At 37.1% G+C, this 24,043-nt stretch overlaps 2 protein-coding genes, 2 long non-coding RNA genes and 1 pseudogene across 4 annotated transcripts in view; 2 read left to right on the plus strand and 3 right to left on the minus strand.

The window, feature by feature from the left end:
* Positions 1–674: 674 nt before the first annotated feature.
* Positions 675–3,614, minus strand: LOC126915231 (omega-amidase NIT2-like; annotated as a pseudogene).
* LOC126915234 (60S ribosomal protein L7a) overlaps positions 855–24,043 on the plus strand; it is a 113,557-nt gene continuing 90,368 nt past the window's right edge. Inside the window, exon 1 of the mRNA XM_050719707.1 lies at positions 855–896. Coding sequence (XP_050575664.1) covers positions 867–896 — 30 coding nt within the window. The 5' untranslated portion in view covers positions 855–866. The remainder of the gene's footprint in view (positions 897–24,043) is intronic.
* LOC126915235 (G-patch domain and KOW motifs-containing protein-like) lies at positions 3,124–4,980 on the minus strand. The gene is made up of 3 exons (XM_050719709.1): positions 4,871–4,980; positions 4,498–4,756; positions 3,124–4,227 (listed from the first exon to the last, which is right to left on the minus strand). The coding sequence occupies exons 2-3, from the start codon at positions 4,714–4,716 to the stop codon at positions 3,703–3,705; spliced, it is 744 nt and encodes a 247-aa protein (XP_050575666.1). The 5' UTR covers positions 4,717–4,756; positions 4,871–4,980; the 3' UTR covers positions 3,124–3,702.
* Positions 6,774–7,581, minus strand: LOC126915239 (uncharacterized). The gene is made up of 2 exons (XR_007710079.1): positions 7,501–7,581; positions 6,774–7,390 (listed from the first exon to the last, which is right to left on the minus strand). It is a non-coding gene; the product is annotated as an uncharacterized LOC126915239 (long non-coding RNA).
* LOC126915238 (uncharacterized) lies at positions 7,616–8,225 on the plus strand. Its single transcript, XR_007710078.1, has 2 exons — positions 7,616–7,764; positions 7,881–8,225. It is a non-coding gene; the product is annotated as an uncharacterized LOC126915238 (long non-coding RNA).

The following is a 24,043-nucleotide window of genomic DNA, read 5'->3' on the forward strand; positions in this document are numbered from 1 at the left end:
GACCCCTGAAAGAATCGATGTTCACGCGTGACAAATTGGCGTCGTATGAAAGTTCCGGTATGAACGTTACTAGAGCTGATACCAGCTAGGGGCACAGGTATATGTTCTGGGTTCATTATATATTTATAAAGGGCTGCCGACTCAACGAGTGGTCCGGGTAAATTTAAATTGTAAATAGACAGAGATTTCAAGTAAAAGCCTGGATAAGAGCGGATATGGTATGAGAGTCTGTGGTGGAAAGAGGAACAGGCTGCTTTTATTTGTAAAGTTTGAATTTCCTCGATATCGAAGGTGTTTAAGCCGCAAGTGTGTTTCATGTTAATCGTTCGTGTTAATTCATTCGAGACCGAGATTTTATTGTAATACGATTCCTGGGTGTCAGTACGATCTGAATGTTTTGTTAGAATGATACTGTGCTTTTCTCTCTCTGGAATATTCTTTTCATATTTTAATTTTAAGTCGATGACAATCTTAAATTTTATGCCTCATGTTTTTAAAATATAAAATTATATACTATGTTATACTATAATATATTATGTACAGTTATATATATTATGCCTACTGATTGATATGAATTTCTTTCGGTCTCGAATGCGTTAAAACGGAGCGCAAAGAAGTCGAAATTACTTATTGTAATTGGTAAAACATCGTGAAAGGCAGACAGATACAAGAAAGAAGTTAAACTATAAATTATATTTGCGACATTGTTATGTTTTTGCTTTCTTTAAGCCTTTCATCAAGACAGCCGATCTATAAATATTAATCGACCAATTTCTCTAAGCTTGTAACTTCAAATTAATGTTTATATATATAAAGAGTTACGTATTAATCTATCTAAATATTTAAAAAGATGTTTAATGTTATAAATGATGGATATTAAAGATGTTCAAAAGAACGTAGTCTTCGCGTGTTCTTTATCATATCCCTGATCAAAGACATTCCAATATTATTACAATATCCAATTACATATTGATACACAAGATATACAGATTATTATTTATAACATTTTGGTTTTCTTAATTGAGTTATTCATTTAGTACAAATGATAAGTAATTAGTAATAAGTCATAAAAAAAAAAAAAAAAAAAAAAACGGTATTGTAGTAGAAATATTATAAGAAAACATTTTCTGTTTCAGTGTAGAGTTACTCCTTTTTATAGACAGTGTCGTACAAATCCGTACGTCTTTGAGAAAATGTAGGTATCTGAGCCCTTACTTCCTCAACAACTTTCAAATCTGAGAGAAAAGAAAAACATACGAAGTAATAAGTAATGCTTGCTAATAAATTCAACAAATACAGAGGGAGCCGGCAAAATCGATGAACCAACGAGACTAAAAGTTAATTACATCATGGATTTCTCGCTTTTAATGTTAAGCTGGAAATTACCGATATCGGTGACCACCATATTTTCCTGAGTTTCCAAATCATAAAGGATTTTCCCCCAGGGATTTGTCAACTGTGTATGTCCCCATGCGACATAACTTGCTGAAGGAACACGAGCCGGTGATATACAGGCGACGTATAATTGATTGTCATTCGCTCTGGAACGCTGAAGTAATGACCAGTGCAGTGGTCCAGTGGTCATATTGAATGCCGCCGGATATATCAGCATTTGGCAACCTAACACAGAGAAATGGGAAATACGAGACCACTGAATTTTAGTTAACTTTGTAGCTGCACAGTCCATATTCCATAATTTATGAATATGCGAGAACAGTCCTCTTGTCGTGCTTCTAATTCTTTTATTTATTTCATTTTCAGCGAATATACTGGTTTTTTAAATTAAGCTCCTTTTTATACAGAGTTACAGATTATATTGATTATATTTTATATAGAATATATTTAAGAAAGATAGTTACTTTCATGCTAGTTAAGTATTGTTCGATTAAGCTACTGTACCTTTGTTCCGATAAATGCGTGCCATTTCCTCGAATCTGATATCATAGCAAATGCCAATACCTATTTTGCAGCCCTTCACATCAAACATTGTTAGGGAATTACCAGGACTGAGTGAATCACTCTCTCGGAAAGTAATCTTGTTGGGAATGTCGATGTCGAATAGATGTACCTAATAACATAAAAATATAGTTGCTAACTCTATTGCTGTAACTTTTGTAATTTAACATCAATGTTACGAACTTCTAAACTTTAATTGTTTTTTATTTAATAACTGACAGCGTTTTTATCACTTTCTTTTATTAAAAAGTTTTATCATTTAATAATATTTGAGAAGGAATATTTTTAAGAAAAAATAAGTTTTTTCCTATGTGAAAAATTTATATTACAAAACAAATATATTGTACAAAAATTTATATATTATATTACGACAAAAATGTATGTTTCTCGTATCAAAACGTATTTTATAAACCTATAACATATTTTTTAAATTATAGAATTGGTTATAGTACACGTATGTACATATGCATATTCCTAAATTATTCCTAGATAGAGTCACTTTCTCCACCCCAATATTTTCAATTTCAAAGCCACATGGAGGTATATTATTTACCTTCCGGTGTTTTGCTATCAAAGTTCCATCGGGACCCCAAATAGTACAGGTATTGTACAATTTATCGCCCTCTATTTCAGGTATCGTACCACCAACTACATAAATGCTGTTTTCCTTAGCTGCCTTCGATAAAGCAACGCTCGTTTCACCGTTTCATCAGGAATACTCTCGGCGTATTTTGGAAACTATTCTGCATTGCAATATTTCAATTAATGAAAAATAACTGTCCTTTGTTCCAACCATAAATTAGGTTGAAATGTTTGTCAATTTTTTATTTTTTAAATTATTAAAATAACTAAATTTTATATTTAGATTTACTTAAATATATAATTACTTAGATAATAGTACATATAATAAATTGTTTCTACAGGTTCAAGATGAAAAATGAATATTTAGAAATGTTTAATTACAATCATGCTATTTGGGTCAGTACCAGTGACTTGTTACTTAACGACTTTGCTAGTACTTTTTGAAACATAAAGTTAGATTTTAACTAACTTTAATTTTTAACTATTATAGGTGGAATTATAAATACAAAATAATTGATAATACTAGTTTATAAGTATCTAATTATTAGTATCTTAAAAAATATATTTATACAAAAATCACGATAATCATAAAAATGGGGAAATTCTATATTCTCGAGTCAATTCACAATCTTTATGGAAGTATGAACGTTAAGGTAATTTGTCTACTTTTACTTTTTTCTATATAGTTGTTATACATATAATAAATTATTAGAAAAAGAAACAAATTATTACGTATTCCATATGGTGAATTAAAGCATTCAGGAAGAGCGATAATATCAGCATTATGCTCTTTCGCGCTTGAAATGTAGGAAACTGCCCGCTCTACATTTTTGCTTTTTACTTCATTTACTTGAAGTTGTACCAACGCCAAGCGAAATGCTAAAATGTTGGAAAAGTTAAATACACTCGGTTATATATTTCCCATACTTTTTATTTATAAATACTTTATACATAGTGAATACTTACTCGACATCGTTCGCACTACTTGTTTAACGATGTTCGTAAGTATCATAATGTTCTTTGAGGTTATGTATGGTATTACTCGATATCAACATTACGTAAGCAATACGCGGGGATTTTTAATAATTATTGATAAAGTTTAGGACATTAACTTTGATGTAATTGTAAACATTATTACATATTATAATTAAATGTAATTTTCAGTTAAGGGTAAGAAAAGAAATATACTTTTGTAAAAATACACTTTATTATAAAATCTGTATAAATAAAATTGTACAATTTATCTTGAAAGTAAAATGACCGAATACGTTCCTGGAAAATATTACTGCCTACTAAATGATCGAGATCTTGATCTTTCTCGTCGTCTCGTTTTTTACTTGATCTTTCAGACGAGCAATCGTACTTCTTACGTTTCTTTGACTTCTTCAATCTTTTTAATTTATAAGAATCATTACTATTAGAGTTACTTCTTTCTCTCCGTCTCTTCTTTTCAGAATCACTATCGCTGTCATCATTAGATTCGGAGCGCCTTTTTCGTCTTTCTGATTTTTTATCCCCCACTTTATCATACTTGTTCTTATTGTGCATCGTACTTCCGATTTTCTTTCTTTTATTACTACTTTTGTTCTTCACCGTCTTCGGGGTCAGGGGACATTGATCTTTTTCTATCCATCTTTTGCTTGAGTCCCTTGGATTCCTTGTCCTTATATTCCTCATACTTTTTTGTATCTGAAATTAACCCCATAAAATACTGAAATCTAAAACCTCTACATTTATCATATTTTATATAAAGATAGAAGGGACCTTTAAAAAATTGCATGCAACAACACACTTACAGATACTCTTGAATTAGTTTTTCTACATGTCCGATTATGTCTTTATATGTATATGTCAATTCAAATTTATTTTCTTAAATGTCCCTTAATGAAAAACTAACACTTCATATTAACTTTGAACTTTTGAGTTCTTAGAATATTCTGATTTAGTCACTGGCTGTACCATAAATTCATTTACAGATATTATATTTCCACCAAGAGCTAGTTTTATTATGAGCCTTCCTGCATCATCATCGAATCCTTCTATTTGACCATAATTATTACTTTGTTCTCCAGCTATAATTTTCACAAATGTTCCTTTCTCGATTTTAACTTCTTCCTCTTCTTTTTTGAAATCTGTATTTTTCTTCTGCAATGCTACTTTGTCTGCTCCAAGACCCATACCTTTTGGTCGTAATTCTGGTATGACAGCTGCTACTAATCTGTAATAGTTAGAATAAACGATTGTGAAATAAAAAATGATGTTCTCTGTTTACTTTCCAATAAGTGATGTATTAAATACATATAATTAATTTAATCCAGAGTAAAATTCATACTTTTCATTTCAACCAATTCCCTTTCCTGGTTGCCATCCCATTCCCCTTAACATTGCTACACCAAAAGCATCAATAGGAATTTTTTCATAATCTTCTAACGTAGACTGAAAAATACAAAACGATATTTATAATATGCAAATGTAATACATCTGTGCATTGCACATCAATATGTTGATAACGTACCTGTTCTTTGCCTCTTAATGATTCATCTTCTACTAAAGGTAAAGTTAAATCATTTGTTTTAGTTTCATATTTATTCTTTGACTTAAGTTCCCCAATGATTTCTTTAGTCGCTTGCTCTTCTAAAGTAACAACTTTATTTTCACTATCTTCAACTGGCTCTTTCTTTATTGATATTATTGGCGATGTTTTTCCATTAGATAGCTTTGATTTTGCCTCGTTAACACTAGCGTCTCCTACCTTTTCCTTATCTGCCTTCGGAAGGAAAATGTCTGCATCTATTTTATTAAGAATTCTATCATGCCAGGTTTTTGAACCTAGTAATGGAATAATTAGAGGTTCATCTTTTTTTTCTTCCTCATTGAAATAAAAAAATTGTTTTCAAATATATATATTCCGCTATTGGTGATTTTTATAGGTTAGGTTGAGGTTATATGTTTCTTGATTATAAATTTTACTTTTTGAACTCACCCTATTACTTTAATACCTTTCTCATCAAGGCATTCAATGTAATCAACTTTCTTTTTTTCTTGTGGAATAGCATTTTTTAACACAGGTTTCTTAATAGATTTCGCAAAACCGAAGGAAATCTTCTTTCCTTCTTCTGCCATTTATTTGTTATTTTAACACTGACTTATAGATCAATACACATGTATATACTAGACATAAAGATTGATGTCACTTGAATCTACGTACATGAATCTGATATCTTATTATACTTTATTAATCTACTCAAAATTACTTGCACATTACTAAAATTTCATTCCGACAATGTATCAAGCGTCTGAATAAGTGACATTAAAGTAAACATATATCAAAGAGGAAATAAGAAGAACTGACGCCTATGGTTTTCTATGTTACAGAGCTAGTGCTGCATCATACGGCCAAATGCCGAAGGTGGCTTATGCTAGTATATACCTGCCTATACGTTTCAATGAGAAAATCGATATTATGTGTTCATGTGAAAATTCACATTTCCCTAGGAGCTGTATTTTGATAGATTTAAGCTTCTAATGGAGCATTTTAAACGTATAGAGTATACTATGAAGTAGATAGTAGTGCGGATCATTTTATATTCATAGAAAGTTTGAATGTATAGAAATGTACAAAATGCTCATGATATGCAAAAATATGCAAAATATTCAAAGTAAACCAATCATCAAAAAGTTTAGAAGGTGAAACAAATTTCTTTAATAACACCTAGATTAATTTTTATTTGTTAACAATCCCATATATAACCATAGCTTTCGCCCGGCGCATATACGCGCCCATACATGCGTTAATAAGATAAAAGGAAATAAAAGACAGATTATCGATAAAATACACTAACACATATGTAATACGTGGAGATATTACCACTCAGATTACACATATTATATATTATAAGGGAAGATGTATACCACGTATACATATATGTAGAACGAACATTTCAAACTTGTTTATAACGCGTGCGCACACATACATGCACGCACACGAACAATTTTTCGAACGATAATTATATTAATAATTTATAACCATTTATATTTTTATATTTTTATATTTTTATATTTTTATATTTTTATATGATAAGCATTTATATTTTTTAAAATATGTTCTTATGGCATACATATTTATTCCACGCTTCATATCTATCCACATCCGTAACTGTAGGTGACATTGTTTTTTAACAATTTTGCTATTATTTCATAATTCTTTAATTCATATTTCAAAGTCGTAACAGATGTTTCTTTTTTTTTTTTTTTTTTTTCAAGTTTTTCCCATATTGGACTTATTTCGAGCAGCCATGCTTGCTTACAAAGCAATTTTATATCCACGCAAGAATATTTTTCAGTAGATTTTATTATGTGGTTTACAATATCCATATTCTCTAATAACTGGTTGCTAAGGTATAATTTGAACATACCAAGTCGAGTAACTTCATTTGGTAATGATACGTATATTTTCTTTTCAAGGCATCTGCGTAAAGCTGCATCAATGTCCCTAATAATATATTTACAATAAATATTATTGTTCTGTTATATTAATAATAACAAAGGAATATTCCGCACAACACAATAATTAAGATTAAGATAATGAATAATTATGATATTAAGATATTTTCTACTTAGAAAACATTGAAATAGCGTGATATACATAGCAAGGGCAATTAGTTGCAGCCAAAAGAACTACATTAGAATTTTCGTTAGATACTAATCCATCCAATCTAGAAAGAAGTTCTGATCTGAATCTCTTTGCAGGTTCAGACAATGTACAGTTTACTCCTTTATTTGTGCCTATCCAGTCAATCTCGTCGATAAAAATAATTGTAGGCGAAAAATTATAGGCAAGTTCAAATAAAACCTGTTCAGTTTAACAAATGTATTAATGTAACTATTCTATTTATATATGATTATTATTATATATGATATATTCCAGAATCTCTTCTTCATAGACAAAGGAAATCAACTTACACGGATATACTTCTCGGAATCACCTCTCCATTTGCTCACCAATGAGCTGGCCGTTATGTTAAAAAAGGTGCATTGACATTCCAGGGAGAAAATGGGCCTTTAAAAAAGATAAGGTACTTGAGGAGATACACAATGGCCTCCTTAATAGCAGATTTACATTCCTCTAGGCCTACGATGTTGTCCCAATATACATTTAATTTTGTCAGTATGATTTCCTACGACAATACAAAGATGAAATGGCGCATAATCTCCGTATTAATTTCCGTAAGTGTTATGTAATTCGTTATTTAAAGCTTTACTGAAATCAGTATTTACAATACGTATATTAATCGAAAATAACTTACGCATGAAATGTCTTCAATAATCTTCCATAATTCCAGATTGTCTATATAAAGCTTCTGAGCCTATTTTGATATCTTTGATTGCGTGGATTGTTCCATTAAGATGTTAAATAGCTCTCCTCTTCTGATGAAGATTCATCGCTTTCATTGGCGAAAATTGATGTCACTGTCATTGCGAGATTAATATCATCCGTAGCATCACCCCTCATCTTCTGTTGTGCATTCCTCCCTTTCACAGACCCAGATACAGACTCACTTCTCGTTTGTTTGCTAACAGATTTGACACGTTTTACTACTTCTTCAAAGATTGAATGATATTGTAATCGATACGTTGAATACGTTGAGAACGTTGAATAGTGTTAAATAATTTAAATTCTTACACTTTGTTCGCATTTGTCATTTCCCTCGTCTTTATTTCCTTTTCAGTTATTTTCTTGCACAATATAGGATATTTTTGGAATTTCATCTTGTAATAATTTTCATATTCTGTAAGAATAATTTCCAAATCGACGTTGTCGCAGACTCGATATTTCCGAGGTAGACGAGCTTCCCGGATTAATACATCGCTAATGTCTACATATCTAAAAAATATAATTTTTAATTCATTGAACAAATTTTATGCTATGAGTACACACTATACGATAATCATCAATTAACTGTTTTATTTCTAGGTAAGACAGACAAAAAGAATGTACTGTCTATTTATTATTATATAAATCCTCGGCGATAATTTTTTGCCTTCTGCCTTTTAATTTCTAATTTTTAAAGTTTGAATTTAAATATATTTTCATTTATAACTAGTTAATCTACGTTATCGATTGAGTTACTCTATAACTACTGAGTTACCGATGTCGATTTTCAAATTTTGGTTCCTTCCCCTCTTTCCGCACTAATTTCTATTTCGATTGGTCGCCGATATTATTCGAAAAAATTGCAACTAAGAAGATATCTAAATATATACACATAATATAAATATATAAACATAATTTTGTTATCTACTATCTTGATACGTGCAAAGATAAATCTTAATGATATATAATACAGCGTAAATGGTTATAAATAATTAATTATTGACAATAATTATAAGAATTATCGAAAGAAAAAATCATAGATACTATGTGCGAGTGTAAAATATCACAAAAAATGAACAACAATTGTGAAAAACGCAATATGGCAAATCAATGACAAAACACACTCATGACTGTCATGGAAGTTCCAAAGTCTTTTCGCAAATTATGAGATATCTTATTTGTGGTACCTTGCAGCGATAAATCACCGTTCATTGTAATAGTTTTAAATGTGATAATGATATCCTTGTATTGACTATCGTTTTTCGATAGTTACGAGAATTTTCGTTTATTACTTTGAGACAATCCGTCACTTCCTTTCTCTTATAAAGTTTCCCTTCAACTCCGTTGAAAACTGAGCATCAAACAGGAGACGAACGATTTGTTGTCATGGCAATGTTAGTTCACACGTAAGCAGGGTGCGAATATAATGATGGAATAGTCGAATCCTGTCTACTGTATAGTAAGATGGATGCGACATGGAAATAGAAAGAGAAGGCTGTATATAAGCATTTTCTGTCCTTGTTTAATCAGGCATGCACACTAGTGGACACTGACGGCGCTCGTTTACCGTTGTTACACATTTCCGGTACAAGTACGCGGGCATTAGAGAAGGACGGAACGGTCTCTCTCTTTACCCCTATATCGCGTTTTTAGTTCGCTCACGCGCTCTGTACTTATATCTATTACATTTCCACCATAAGCAGCGGCCGTGCAGTGACTTACAAAAGTTTCGAACTCGCGGACGTTTAATCACGTTCCCTACTCCGAAGGGGTAAGTACAAAGTTGCTCGTCTCAGTACTCTTGTTAGAAGTTTTATCATCTTTTTCATTTCGTGGCTACAAGTTTCCCAGGAAATTCTTATCGTTTTACAAGGGCTGTGGGACACAGTGACGTCAGCTATCGATCATATACGCGAATTTGTTGTAAATTAATTAGGAGAATATCTGGAGTTGTTTATCGTTGCCAGCTGTAAAATATTAGAATTTTTCATTCATAATTGTCATATTTTCGACTCTTCCGTTGCCAAGACCATCTTGAAAGATTTTTGGTATGTTCCATCACCCTTGTTAAAAGTGTGCCCATTGGTTAGCTATATTGATTTTAAAAACCAATACGTATATCAAGTTTATTATCTAACAGAAACAAAGAAATTCGTTTTATTAACGAATTTTCGATGTTTCTTCTCAATTTCCTTTAGCATCGAACGAAGAACATTATTTGATCAAACGTTTCATCGTTCAGATTATATTTCGTTTAAAAAGATTGAAATTGATATTGAGATAAAATCAAAAAGTATCCGTTGTTCTCGAACATTCTAGTATTCCTTCGCCGCCCGGGAGAAAGACAGGTATGAAGAAAGAGGATATTTTTTTTTATTAACTTTTTAATATTGATATTTCGACAAATATTGACGTGTGCAGTGAGAAAATCGAGTGAAATTTTCAATAATATCGTTTTAATAATTTGTGAAACGAATTAGTTTGGTTTTTTCCATTTTTATTAGTTTCCGTCAGTGCTGATTGACGCGCCACTCCAGTTTCCATTTCCGTTTCTCGAAATTTCCTACGTCCTTGGTCTTTGGGACTCTTTGCCCAGGTAACTGCATTGCTTCTGGGTACGTCTCACCGTTCGGGTCTCTCGAGCTTTCGGTGTCAGTTGTTACCGTTGAAGGAAGAGAAGCTAGTGACGGATATTATCGGATAAATCGTTTATTCTGGAAAAGTTCGAGTAAGTTCGTTCTGTTTGAATAAATCAAGACATAGATCAATTTTTATCGTATCATCGTGATTCGCCATGTCGTACGTTTGGTTTCGGGATACCATATGTTTTTAATTTGGTACTTTTAATTTGACATTTTACGCCTATAATCGTGACAGGAAGATACTTTCAGTGAATTATAAATATTTTAAATTATAAATTATAAATATTTGTTATAAATTACAATCATACTACGGGGAAAAGTGAAACATATGTTTTCTTGTGGAACGATTCATGTGATAGTAAATTATTCGAAGCATAATAATGCAATTATTTCTGTGTTATTGCTTTATCGAAGCATAATAAAGCATTAAACATCTATACGGTAACATTTACGGACGAATATTGGGGTAATATTATCGCGTCGCTTTAATCTGGCATTTAATGCTTTGATTGCGGTCTTTGAAATGGCATCACAGATGCTGGTATAATATCACACGAAAAAGGAAGGACCACCAAGTGCACCAGTGCGTTGCAGCCATCGGGGGTGGCTTTGACGCCGGTGCCGAGGAGAGGCGCAGAACGTGTTCGATCGACCCGCGAACGCAGCCCGTGCTCGTACTGCGACAGAGTTCGTTTCAGTTAGTCTCAGTCGCTGTTTGCCCGTCGACAGCGTATAGTCGCGCCGGCCAACGATTATTTTTTTCTTTTTTTGTTTCTCGATAATTCTCTCGCAACGTTCTATACGTACACGTTCTATACGTACACCATCAGTTTATCGCGTGATCATTGTTCCCGCTTCCCCTACCTTTTGTCACGTCCTTCAAAGAAGATTTCCCTTCAGTTTTTTGTTGTTTGGGGAAAATTCATCGCTCGGACACATGGATTTATCGACACGACGGTTTATCGAGGCATCAGCGTGATGTACTTTTCAAGTTTCATATTTTCTCTATGATACTTTCTAAGGAGAATTTAGAATTCGAAAGATATCAATTTCCAGGAAATATAGGTCTTTATGAGACCATCGATAGGTTTGAATTTAATTAACTCTCTTATAATTGGTATTTCAATTTTTTAATTCCTTAAATTTAGCTTTCTTTAGACGATATAACGCGGGCATTTTATGATATATCCAATATATTCGTATATATTTTACTTTATACATTCGATAAATTTCCTTGGTTGGCCGGCCTGCAACCCACATACGGCACTTAATAAAAATTTGTTTCGTTAGAGGTCGGTGTTTGTTCATCTTCGTCATAAAAATGTCATGACGTCATATCATATCACAAGGGTTCTTCTGAAAGCTAGATATTCGATAACAAGATTAATGGTCTTCGGTAGCTTGCAATGTCAAGCTTTGAACTGGCGGGATCGCCTTGCTGTCAAATCGCCATTCAGCAGCGACCATATTCTTTAACTACGTTCAAGACGTATATCACGCTACAGGAACCATCAAAGGAGGATAATTGCAAGTTAGTTGCCCCTTAGAAACGAGACAGTTGGTTGTTACTTGTTATCCGTAGTTGGTAGTTGTTCTCCTTAGTCGCCACATATTATAAAGACGACATTCATAGTCACCAGTTGCCTTCGCTAATAGTTTCTTGTTGTCTGTAGTTAGTTCTCGTCATCGCTATGTATTCCATCAACCACGTAAAATTTAACATATAGGATTTTATTCTTTTTTATTCTTTCTGTAGGAAGATTCTTTAAGTAATATGAATTTAAGTAACTATTTTATGATACAATAAAGTGGAAAAACGATTATTTTACGTAACGTAATGTTTTAAAGAACATTGAATTTAAAGGATTCAGATAGATATCTTAAACGTAATTAAACCCTCCATATCGTAACAAATTAAAAGAAATTGCGCAAGAAAGTACAAATACATTTAATGCATAAAACATATATTTAAAATCCAAATGTAGGCGTTGACGCGTGCGTGCTACATGTTCGAAACGTTCGTTACATCCGCGATAAAATTTGTAACGACGAAGAAGCTTAACATATGGTGTGCTTCAAGACGATAGTAAAAAGTGTTGGCGGATTTTTCGAAATTTCTTCCATTCTTAATAAAAATATATTGTATAAATATAGTAAGATTTTTCAAATTTAAATAGTTATAATGATTTGAAACTTTACAATCGTACGGTTCTGTTTTATCCTTTGAATATACCTGTCATTTTCATATCTCCTTTTAACTAAACTAAATATTTGGAAATCCTATAATTTGTACACTTCTATTTGTGAATAAGATCGATGAAATTAACGCGTAACTATGCTTTCAATAATGGCTTCGATGTATTGCTCACCATTATGGCGGATTAACGTCTCTAAGTGATCGACCTTAATCACTAAATGGCAGCCGCGATTCAGTGGTAGAGCCTTACACATGACGGACATTGCAAGCGCTTGTAAGACGTCTATCGTGAAACGTTTCCAATAGCATCGATTACGACGACGGTGAAATCCGAATAGAAATATATATCGCGTATCGCTTCAGTCTGACATGTCTTAAAATAGAATCACAATTTTTCGTTCTTAAATAAAAAAAAAAAAAAAAAATAAGAAAAAAGAAAAAAAAGTCTATAAAAATTATATGCAAATAAAATAGATAAATGGATAAATGGTTGTACAAATTTATAAAACAGATATTACAAATATACGTAAATAAATTATATATTTATAAGTTGTTTGTTTAAATATCTGTTTGTTTAAATAAATAAAAGGGATATTTACGACTTACAATGAACGTAGTCCTGTTTTTAGTTTTAAACAAAGCAAAAACGGATAACAACTTTTTAAAATGTAAAACTCAACGCAACAGTGGTTTGTTTTAATTAATCAATAACGTTCAAAGTTAATTAATTTAGAGTGGTTTGTACATTTTGTATGCTCGCCGTATTTTAACGTTTGATGTGTAACGTTTGATGTAGTACTTGATGCCCGAAAAATCGAAAAATAATTAAATTTGATCGTTTCGTCGAATTTACAAGTGTGTATATTCGTGTGAAATCCTATGTGCTTGTGTATGCTGATGTGAAAGGCGGTAATATATTTTTCTTTTTTCGATTATTGTTGTCAACTTTTGTGTGGAATAAATCAATTCCGTGAATAGAAGTGCAATCAATACAGCTTACTATGAAATGATAGCACAACAACAGTACATATCGCCATTGACGTCAGCTTCACAAAATTTCTCGAGTATCGAGGTCGTCCATTTGGGTTAAGAATTTATTTCCAAAATGCCACAAGCACGAATATCTTATGGAAATCCACTGTATTTCCACTGTAATTTTTAATAATCAGATTCCATATTGTATGCTACGATTCGAGGAAAATCCGCAGCTAATTATTATCTTTGCTGCCTTTAAATACCATAAATAGTCGTCCGTAAATTTTAAAAGATTTTCTGTGCCATACTTATATTGTGTATTTTAGTCTTAAGGTGCGGGTCGTGTTCAATTAATCGAAAGTGATGAAACTGTAATGGGTCACGATAGTCAAATATTAAAAATGGTCTCGTTGGCTACATTTAAAATCTTTACGAGATATATATGCATAGTACGTTGCTACTAGCAACGGGTAGCGATGAGCAATAGAGAACAGTACCTTCCTTATCTCGTCGTGATTATGTACATACCAGTAATGCACAGTACTCGTACTGAATATCTTACAACATCTACATAGATTTTCAGATTTGTTTCGAATATTACCAGCATAACCATGATAGTAGAATTCTGTTACAGTATTAATTCTATAGTGCCGTTATGCATAATACAGCCCTAAAATGTTTCTACAAATATACGAATATTTTCGTCAGCTACTATATTCCAACCATGGCTTATTATGAAAGGAAATATATAACGAAATTACTTGTTTTTTTAGACTAAATTAGTTTAATTTGAATAATTTTAGTAATTGTGTAGGATCGAACAACAACTTATCATTAGCTTCACTCGAGACTTGATTGCACGTAGCAACGTAATTGCGTTGGAACTGAGGGTAGAAAACAATGTCAACCGTTAGACGCGTCTGTCTGGCGAATGTGTAACGCGTGAATAATAGATGGCACAGAGTAACTCTATACCTCTCCTTAAAAGAAATAGTCGTAGCGACACGTGGCAGTAAATACTTCAATAGTTTCTATCCCGCGGCCCGCCACACGCAGACTCTATTCTTCGAGTAAGACAATTGCCAGATGTTGACGCATCTTCACACCACATGTTCAGCTAGCTCGAAGGCCCGCTATAAATCTTAAGATTTATTTAACGAAAGTCCTTCAGACCGACAAATAGTCTTTGTTCCGACTACGGGGACTTGAAGAAATCTATTTTTTTTCTCACGAACGACGCTACCCGATAGCAACTTTCTCTTAAGGGCGGCTGGCACCCTTCCCTAACCACCAACATGGAAATTGACCAATTAACAGTAACGTCAATTTCCCTTACTTTCCGAACGAAGGCTTTTCTCCACGAATCCGATGACCTCGTACCCTTAGACACACCCATTATAGTTTTCCTCGACGGCATCATCGAGACGGAGAGTCATTCTTTCGTACGATCTCATCGACGAATGACAGTACCACCTTACAACCAGTGAATACCTCACATCTAGTTAACAAAGAGTTAGACTTGAACTGTGCGAGAACATACGTTTATCATCCCGTGACCGCGGATTCGTTTCGAACCTAAGGTCATTATCACTAGTGCTACGAGTGCCCAATCTTGTTGATAAGCCTGTGCTAGTAAACTCTTTATTGTATCACGGCAATGGCTAATTGTAATGAGAACTCATCCAACGTCCCTCTCCATAATCCTGACCCTAATCCGACATCAGAAGTGGGATCAGTGCCGATTATAACAGTGTTAGAACTTACGACCATCGTGCGCGAGTAACCCAGTCGCTAGTGCAAAATCGAGTGTGAAACCTAACAAGTTTTCGCTACCACGTTTTAACCCTTAAAATCGCACGTTCCGACCCCGCTGCACGGGGCGCAGCTGTCAACCTGATTATGAAAGGAAACCATAATTTCAATAACGAGTGGCGAGTCGACTTCTACGTACTGGAAGCATTATCGGGTAGATCAAGTCATCTGGGTGAGTCGTTTCCATTTTACTCCGATTCGGAAGCCGAGCGTTCACTAATTAAAGAGTCCGTGGCCTCGAGATTTCTGGCAAAAGAATAACTGACATATTGGTAATGCGAGGAGTAGGAAATACCTGTATTAAACATACGCCTCCCATTTGTTCATCGTGTGTATTAATGATTTTTACATCGAAGATAATTTCTCATGTCCTTGCTGATAGTTATCTAAAATATGATATCGCGATTAGTTGCGGAACTCTAAGTCTGGGTTTTGACGTAACATTACACAAAATAGCCTCGCTATGTGTAAAACAAAAATAATTAATGTCTGTAATGAAACCACTGCAAACGAGATCGTCGTTAATGAAGCTGACACTGATGTATATGGTAATAATAAAAGTCGATCAATTTCTCTTCTCGACAAATTCAAAGATTCATTCGTTACGGGTTCCCTACGTATTCACGTAAATACAGGCCGGTTAGAAATACGATTAATTGATCCTAACATCACCGTACGAGGAAGTCCTTATAGATTTGGCGAGGAGGACCGAAGAGCGGTACGTGAGAAAATAAGCGTTTTAATTAAAGCAAAGATCATAAGGCTTAGTAATTCGCCATTCGCGAGCCCTACGTAACTCGTGAAGAAGAAAACGGCTCAGATAGATTACGAGTGGATCCCCGAGAGCTAAATCAAAGTACCGTCGCGGATCGGTACCCTTACTCCTTATTGCGAATCAAGCCGCGAGATTGCAAGAGGCGAGATATTTTATTAGCCTGGATATGGCCAGCGGGTTTCACCAAATTCCTACTTATCCTAATTCAGCGGAGTATACAGCGTTCGTTACTCCCGACAGACAATATGAGTAGATAACGATGCCGTTTGAACTGAAAAATTGCGCCGTCCGTCTTTCGGAGGGCCATTCGCAAGGCCCCAGGCGACCTCGCTCATTCGTACGTTGTTATTTATTTCGATAACGTTCTAATTATTGCCGACTCGATAGATCAAGCTCTAGGAAGATTGAACACCGTATTAGATACTCTCGTAAAAGCAGGATTCTCTGTTAACTTTGCGAACTGTTCTTTTCTAAAGACATCGGTGCTCTATTTGAGATATGTAATTCATAACGAAGAAGTTCGTCCCAACCCGGGTAAAATACACACCTTAAGTTCTTTACCTGTGCCAACAGCCGTCACACAGTTCAGGCAGTTCATAGGGTTAGCTTCGTACTTCCGAAAGTTCATCCCTAAATTCTCACAGGTGATGAAACCCCTGTATGCGCTCATCTCAGATAACAGAAATATAACTTGGACAGATAGACACGAGAAAATAAAACAGGGAGTTTCCGCCCTGATCGACGCGCCGGTGTTAATGATATTCGACCCCAAATTATCCGATAGAACTATATACTGACGCTAACTCGGAGAGTTATGGGGCGATTTCGACGCATCAAGTCGAAGGTAAAGGCAAAGTAATAGAGTATTACAGCAAAAGAACTACCCTTATACCGAGGGTAGTTCTTTTGCTGTAATACTCTATTACTTTGCCTTTACCTTCGACTTGATGCGTCGAAATCGCCCCATAACTCTCCGAGTTATCTAGAGAACTATCTCCGAGAACTATCTAGGTATAATTCCTACGAACTAGAGACGTTAGCAGTCGTAAACGCAGTCGAGCATTTCCGTCACTATCTACATGGACGGGAATTTCTTGTCGTCACGGATTGCAACTCGTCGAAAGCGTCGAGTAATAGAGTACATTTAAATGACAGGGACCATAGGTGAGGGGCCTACTTGCAGACTTTTGTTTTTATGACATTATGTATCTGGAAAGTAAACGGACGGCCCACGTAGATTTCTTCTCGCAAAACCCCGTAGATTTAGACCACCGTAAAATTGATAAAATTGCGGAGAAAGAAATCAATCTGGCCGAAATATTGGAATACTGGCTATTAGCCGAACAACGTCGTGATTCTCAAACCTTGGGAATCGTCAAGAAATTGCAAAACGATGAGCTCGCGGAAGACATCGCGAATACATACGAATTACGGTCCGGTACTCTTTACCGTAGGATACAAAGAAAAGGCAGGACTCTCTGTTTACCTATAGTCCTAAGAGGTTTTAGATAGTCTGTTATTAACCATGTGCACCAGTCAATTATGCACTTAGGTTGGGAGAAAACGCTCGAGAGACTGTACGAGTATTACTGGTTCGAAGGGATGGCGAAGTACGTTCGCCGATTCATTGAGAACTGTCATGCTTGTCAAGTTTCGAAAGCTAGTTCAGGTAAGATACAAGCCGAATCCTATACCTAAGACCAGCATACCCTGGCATACGGTCCACATGGACATAACAGGCAAGTTGAGTCGTAAAAGCGATTCAAAGGAGTACGTCATTGTTTTGATCGATGTGTTCACTAAATTCGTATACCTGCATCGTACTCGTAAGATAGATTTCCGTAACACCATTAAAGCGCTTAAACCCGCTATATTTTATTCGGAAGTCCCTGCCGGATAATAGCGGATCAGGAAAGATGTTCTAAGGGTAATCAATCGGAGCGACATTTGTTTAATCTAAATTACGACATTACGGTATTCCCGAGAATCCAAGGAGAGGTTCCGGTGTTTTTCCATCTCCGACACGGCCATTCTGACTATCACACGTCCTCGGGTGCAACTACAAGATTGAGTCTTTCTAACATTAGGTTCGGTACAATTAGCATGTCTACAATTTAACTTAATGTCTAAATAAGCTGAGGGTCTAGTGTAACAACAAAATTTTGTTCGGAGGTTTGACAACAAAAGGAATAGAAGAGCACATGAATTAGTAACGTTGTAATTAGTATCAGAAGTGCTAGTTGCATCCTGTGGGTTATCAGTCGGGTCATAACGGCGAAATGGACCAGTCTCGATTTCGTACCCCAATGTATCTCGTTTTTCTAGATCGCACGACCGCACCAAACTTCGTAACACTGTAGCTCATGGTGCGCGTGAACACATCACTTGCCCCTTAGTCGAGCTTCATAACACTATAGCTCATGGTGCGCGTGAACACATCACTTGCCCCTTTACCAAGCTTCATAACTCTATAGCTCATGGTGCGCGTGAACACATCACTTGCCCCTTTACCGAGCTTCATAACGTACTCCGTAAGGTGCTACGGTCTTTGTGCTAAGGATCTTCTGAGATCGAGGTGCTCATGTCGTCGTGGTCACTGTTATTGCCGTCACTACCGACGTCCAACTCAGCGGGAACGCGACTGTCCGGCATTTTTCTTAATCTGTCGTGACTGTCTTTATACGATCGTTTGCCGTCTAGCGTTTTTAAAATATATCTATCTCCTTCCAAAATCTCGGTTATTACGAATGGACCCTTGAATTTTGGCTCTAGCTTGGTTTGGTTTCTTTTCTCGTTTTTGCGTAGTACGAAATCGCCGAGGTTAAACCTAACCACTTTAGCTTTGTTTCTATCAAATCTTTCTTTGTTGTACTGGGCTTTACTCTCTATGTTCTATACAGCCTGCTGTCTTACATCAGGGATATCGACTTCCTTTTCTTCGATATTGTCGGGTAGCAATAGGTCATACGGTCTCGCCGATCTACCGATTAGTAGTTGTAAAGGGCTCGAGTTAGTCACGCGGTTGACGGTGCAGTTCAACGCTAGCTGCATTTCCCCAATCGCGTCTTGCCACGGCCGCCCGGTCGTCTCTACTGTCGTGAACATGTTTTTCAACGTGCCCATAACACGTTCTACTTGTCCGTTAGCCCTACTGGCACCGGTCGCTATCAAGTGAACTTTAATTCGTTTGCTTTCGCAGAACTCGCGAAATTCTTTACCCGTAAAACACCTTCCCTGGTCCGCTATTATCCGACAGGGACTCCCGAATAAAAATATAGCGGATTTAAGCGCTTTAATGGTGTTAAGAGAATCTATCCTACGAGTATGATGCAAGTGTATAAACTTCGTGAAAGCATCGACTAAAACAATGACATATTCCTTGGAATCTTTTTTTACCGCTTAGCTTGCCCGTTATGTCCATGTGGACCGTTTGCCAAGGTATGCTGGCCTTGGGTATGGAATGTAGTTCGGCTTGTATCTTACCTGAACTAGCCTTCGAAACTCTACAAGCATGGCAGTTCTCTACGAACTTGCGAACGTACTTCGCCATTCCTTCGAACCAGTAATACTCGTACAGTTTCTCGAGCGTTTTCTCCCAACCTAAGTGCATAATTGACTGGTGCACATGGTTAATAACAGACTATCTAAAACCTCTTAGGAGTATAGGTAAACTGAGAGTCCTGCCTCTTCTTTGAATTTTCTGGTAGAGAGTACCGGACCGTAATTCGTAAGTATTCGCGATGTCTTCCGCGAGCTCATCATTTTGCAATTTTTCGACAATTCCCGAAATTTGGGGGTCACGACGTTGTTCGGCTAGTAGCCAGTCTTCCGAAATTTCGGCCAGATTAACCATTTTCTCTTTGATTTTGTCGAATCTAATAGGGTCAACGCCTGTGGGATTTCGCGAAAAGAAATCTACGTGGGCCATTCGCTTGCCCTCCTGATACACAATGTCGAAGGTAAACGTTTGCAAGTAAGCCCACCACCTGTGTACCCTGTCATTCAAATGTACTTTGCTCTTAGACGCCTTTAATGAATTGCAGTCCGTGACGACAAGGAATTCCCGTCCGTGCAGGTAGTGGCGGAAATGTTTTATGGCGTTTACAACAGCTAATGTTTCGAGTTCATAAGAGTGATATCTGGATTCCGTGAGGCTGGTTCTTTTACTATAGTATTCCACTACTCGATTTTTACCTTCCACCTTGTGCATCAAAATAGCCCCAAATCCTTCGGAGCTAGCATCGGTATGTAATTCTATTGGGTAATTGGGGTCAAATAGCATTAACACCGGTGCGTCGGTCAGAACGGAGATTACCTCTTGTCTTATTTTTTCGTGCCTGTCCGCCCATGTTATATTTTTACTGCCGGACGTAAGCGCGTATAAGGGTTTTAACAATTGTGAAAATTTAGGGATGAACTTCCGAAAGTACGAGGCTAGCCCTATGAACTGCCTGAGCTGTGTGACGGTCGTCGGCGCGGGTAGGGAGCTTAAGGCATATACTTTACCCGGGTTGGGACGGACTTATCCGTTCTGGATTACGTATCCCAAATAGAGTATCGACGTCTTCAGGAAAGAGCACTTAGAAAAGTTAAACGAAAACCCGGCGTTTACAAGGGTACTTAACACGATGTCCAACCTCTCTAAGGCTTGATCTATTGAGTCGGCGATAATTAGGACGTCATCCAAATAGACAACGACGTAGGAATACGCAAGGTCGCCCAGGGCATTGAAAATGGCCCTCTGAAAAACGGACGGTGCATTTTTCAATCCGAACGGCATCGTTACGTACTCGTACTGCCCGTCGGGTGTAACGAACGCCGTGTATTCCGCCGAATTGGGATGTATAGGAATTTGGTGGAACCCGCTGGCCATGTCCAGGCTAATGAAGTATTTCGCCGTTTGTAACCTCGCGATTTGGTCCGCGATAAGGGGTAGGGGGTACCGATCCGCGACCGTATTCTTATTTAACGCTTGAAAATCTACGCACAATCTATCCGAACCGTCCTTTTTCTTCACGAGTAGCATGGGGCTCGCGAACGGCGAATTGCTAGGTCTTATAATGTTAGCTCTGAGTAGTTCGCTGATTCGCGCTCGTACGATTCTCCGCTCTTCCTCGCTAAGTCTATAGGGGCTTCTTTGGACGGTGATGTTAGGGTCGATCAACCGTATTTCTAATTGGCCCGTATTTACGCGGGTACGTGGGAAACCCGTGATGAACGAGTTTTTGAATCTGTCGAGAATGGAAATCAATCGGTCTTTATCGTCGCCGAGTACCTCGGTGTCTACATCATTGAGATCGATCGCAGGTTCGGCGATATTATTACAGACATTAACCGTTTTCGACTTACAAATATCGAGGCTATTGCGCGTCATGAGTACGTCGAAGCCTTGGCTTAAAATTTCGCACCCAATAATAATATCGTGTTTTAAGTAATTGTCGGCAAGCACGTGAAAAATTACCTCCAGTGTAAGACCGCTGATACATACGGCGGACAGAATTTGGGTCGTACTCTTAACGCAAGTGTTCCCAATTCCTCGCATTACTACTATCTCGGTCGTTCTCTTGCCGGAAAATTTTGAAGCTACCGATTCTTTGATTAATGAGCATTCAGCTCCGGAATCAAAACAAAACAGGAACGACTCACCCTGGTGACTTAATTTACCGGTCGGGGCCTCCACCACACAGAAGTTAACCTGTCGCTCCTCTTTCGTAGCAGGGTTTCCTCTACGTAAGGTCGGGCAGTTGGGCGCGATGTGGCCCTCCTCGTTACACCTGTAGCAGGACACCTTCGAAGACGTGGCAGCCCGGTTTTCCCCTGATTTTCGATTGCGTTTCTCCGCCTCCAGTCTTGTCCTCTCGCGGCACTCAGATGCTTTATGTCCGTGTCTACCGCAGTGGTAGCACTTGTGTCGGGAGTCAGAAGGCTTATGCCGTTTAGCTTCGGGACTCGCGGAGGAGTTGCTTACTGAAGACGCCGGCCTCTTCACAGAATCGGAGAGCACTGTCATTTCGCCTGTGAGCTGGTCCTCGGTCTTGATATCGTTCGTGAGTGCTATCCGTAGGACGCGCTGGTCCTGTGAACCTATATGAAGGAGCACGGCAGCGTTGACTATCTCGTCCTTGGTACACCTTTCCCACCTCGCCATCAGGAAGGAACGTAAACGGCTGCTGTAATCTCCCAGGGTTTCACCCTCCAGTCGTGCTTGGTTTTTCATCTTCCATAGCGCCGTGGCAGCTGTCTCTTTCCCACCAAAGCGTGTAAGGAAACGGTCTTTAAACTTTGGCCAAGAGGAAATTTGAGTAGCAGGTACTTGTGTAAGCCATTGCGCTGCCGAGCTTTCTAGAGCGGCACTCAAGGCACAAAGTAGCGCACCGCCTTGCAAAGGTTTTTCTTCCATGATCACGTCAACAGTCGCACACCATGCGGCTGGGTCAGAACCCAAGCTTCCGGGGTTAAAACGCGGAAGCGGCACGATCGTAGATGTTTCACTCGGTCTTTGCTCTCGCGGCTGAGTTATCTGGCGCACGATGGCCATGAGTTGTTCCATCGTTACGTATGGCCCTGATCCCACTTCTGATGTCGGATTGAAGTCAGGATTATGGAGATGGGCGTTTAATGAATTTTCATTAGAATTAGCCATTGTCGTGATACAATGGAGAGTTTATTAGCACGGGCTTATTAACAAGATTAAGCACTCGTAGCACTAGTGATAATGACCTTAGGTTCGAAACGAATCCGCGGTCACGGGATGGTAAACGTATGTTCTCGCACAGTTCAAGTCTAACTCTTTGTTAACTAGATGTGAGGTATTCACTGGTTGTAAGGTGGCACTGTCATTCGTCGATGAGATCGTACGAAAGAATGACTCTCCGTCTCGACGATGTCGTCGGGGAAAACTATATTGGGTGGGTCTAAGGATATGAGATCCTCGGATTCGCCAAAGAAAGCTTTCGTTCCAAAGAAGAGGGAAATTAGCGCTGTTGCTAATTGGTCGATCTCCATATCGGCGTTTTGAAAGAGATGCTGACCGCCCTTGAGGGGAGGTTGTTGACGGGGGCATCGTTCGTTCTTTTTTTTTATTTATTTATTTAAATTCACAATTTGTCCAATTTGGACATTTGGTGGAATTTTTTAGCGGTTAAATTAGCATGTTGGTGGCTACCCCCAGCGGGGTACCATCCTCGTGTTTGTTAGGTTATGTCCTTTATAAGGTCTGCTGGGTGCTTCCTTTTTAGTCTTCCGTCCATATTTATGATTTTGTATGTTTCCGCAGCTAGCCGGTTTATGTGTGTTGCTATTCTTGATTTGTATTTCTCGGAGTATCTGCTGATTTCTTCCTTGACCGTTGGCATTCCCAGGTCCCTTCGTATATCTTCGTTTCTGACGTACCAAGGTCCGTTTACTATTGTTCTGAGGATTTTAGCCTGTATTACCTCTATTTTGTGTATATGGCTCATTGCTGCCGTCCCCCATAGTGGTATTCCGTACGTCCAGATTGGTTTTATGATCGTTTTATATATTTTTACTTTATTTTCTGTGCTTAGTTTGGATTTTCGGCTTGTTAGCCAATGCATTTGTCTCCTTGTTTTCTGTATTTTTTCTACTATTGATTTGATGTGTAGTTTCCAGGTGAGTTTTTGATCTAAGTGGAGTCCTAGGTATTTGACATGCTTTGTTTGCGTTATATGCGTGCCGTTCAATAGGATGTTTGGTGGTATCTTTTTCCG

This window comes from Bombus affinis, chromosome 4 (genome assembly GCF_024516045.1).
Source record: "Bombus affinis isolate iyBomAffi1 chromosome 4, iyBomAffi1.2, whole genome shotgun sequence".
Taxonomy (NCBI): domain Eukaryota; kingdom Metazoa; phylum Arthropoda; class Insecta; order Hymenoptera; family Apidae; genus Bombus; species Bombus affinis.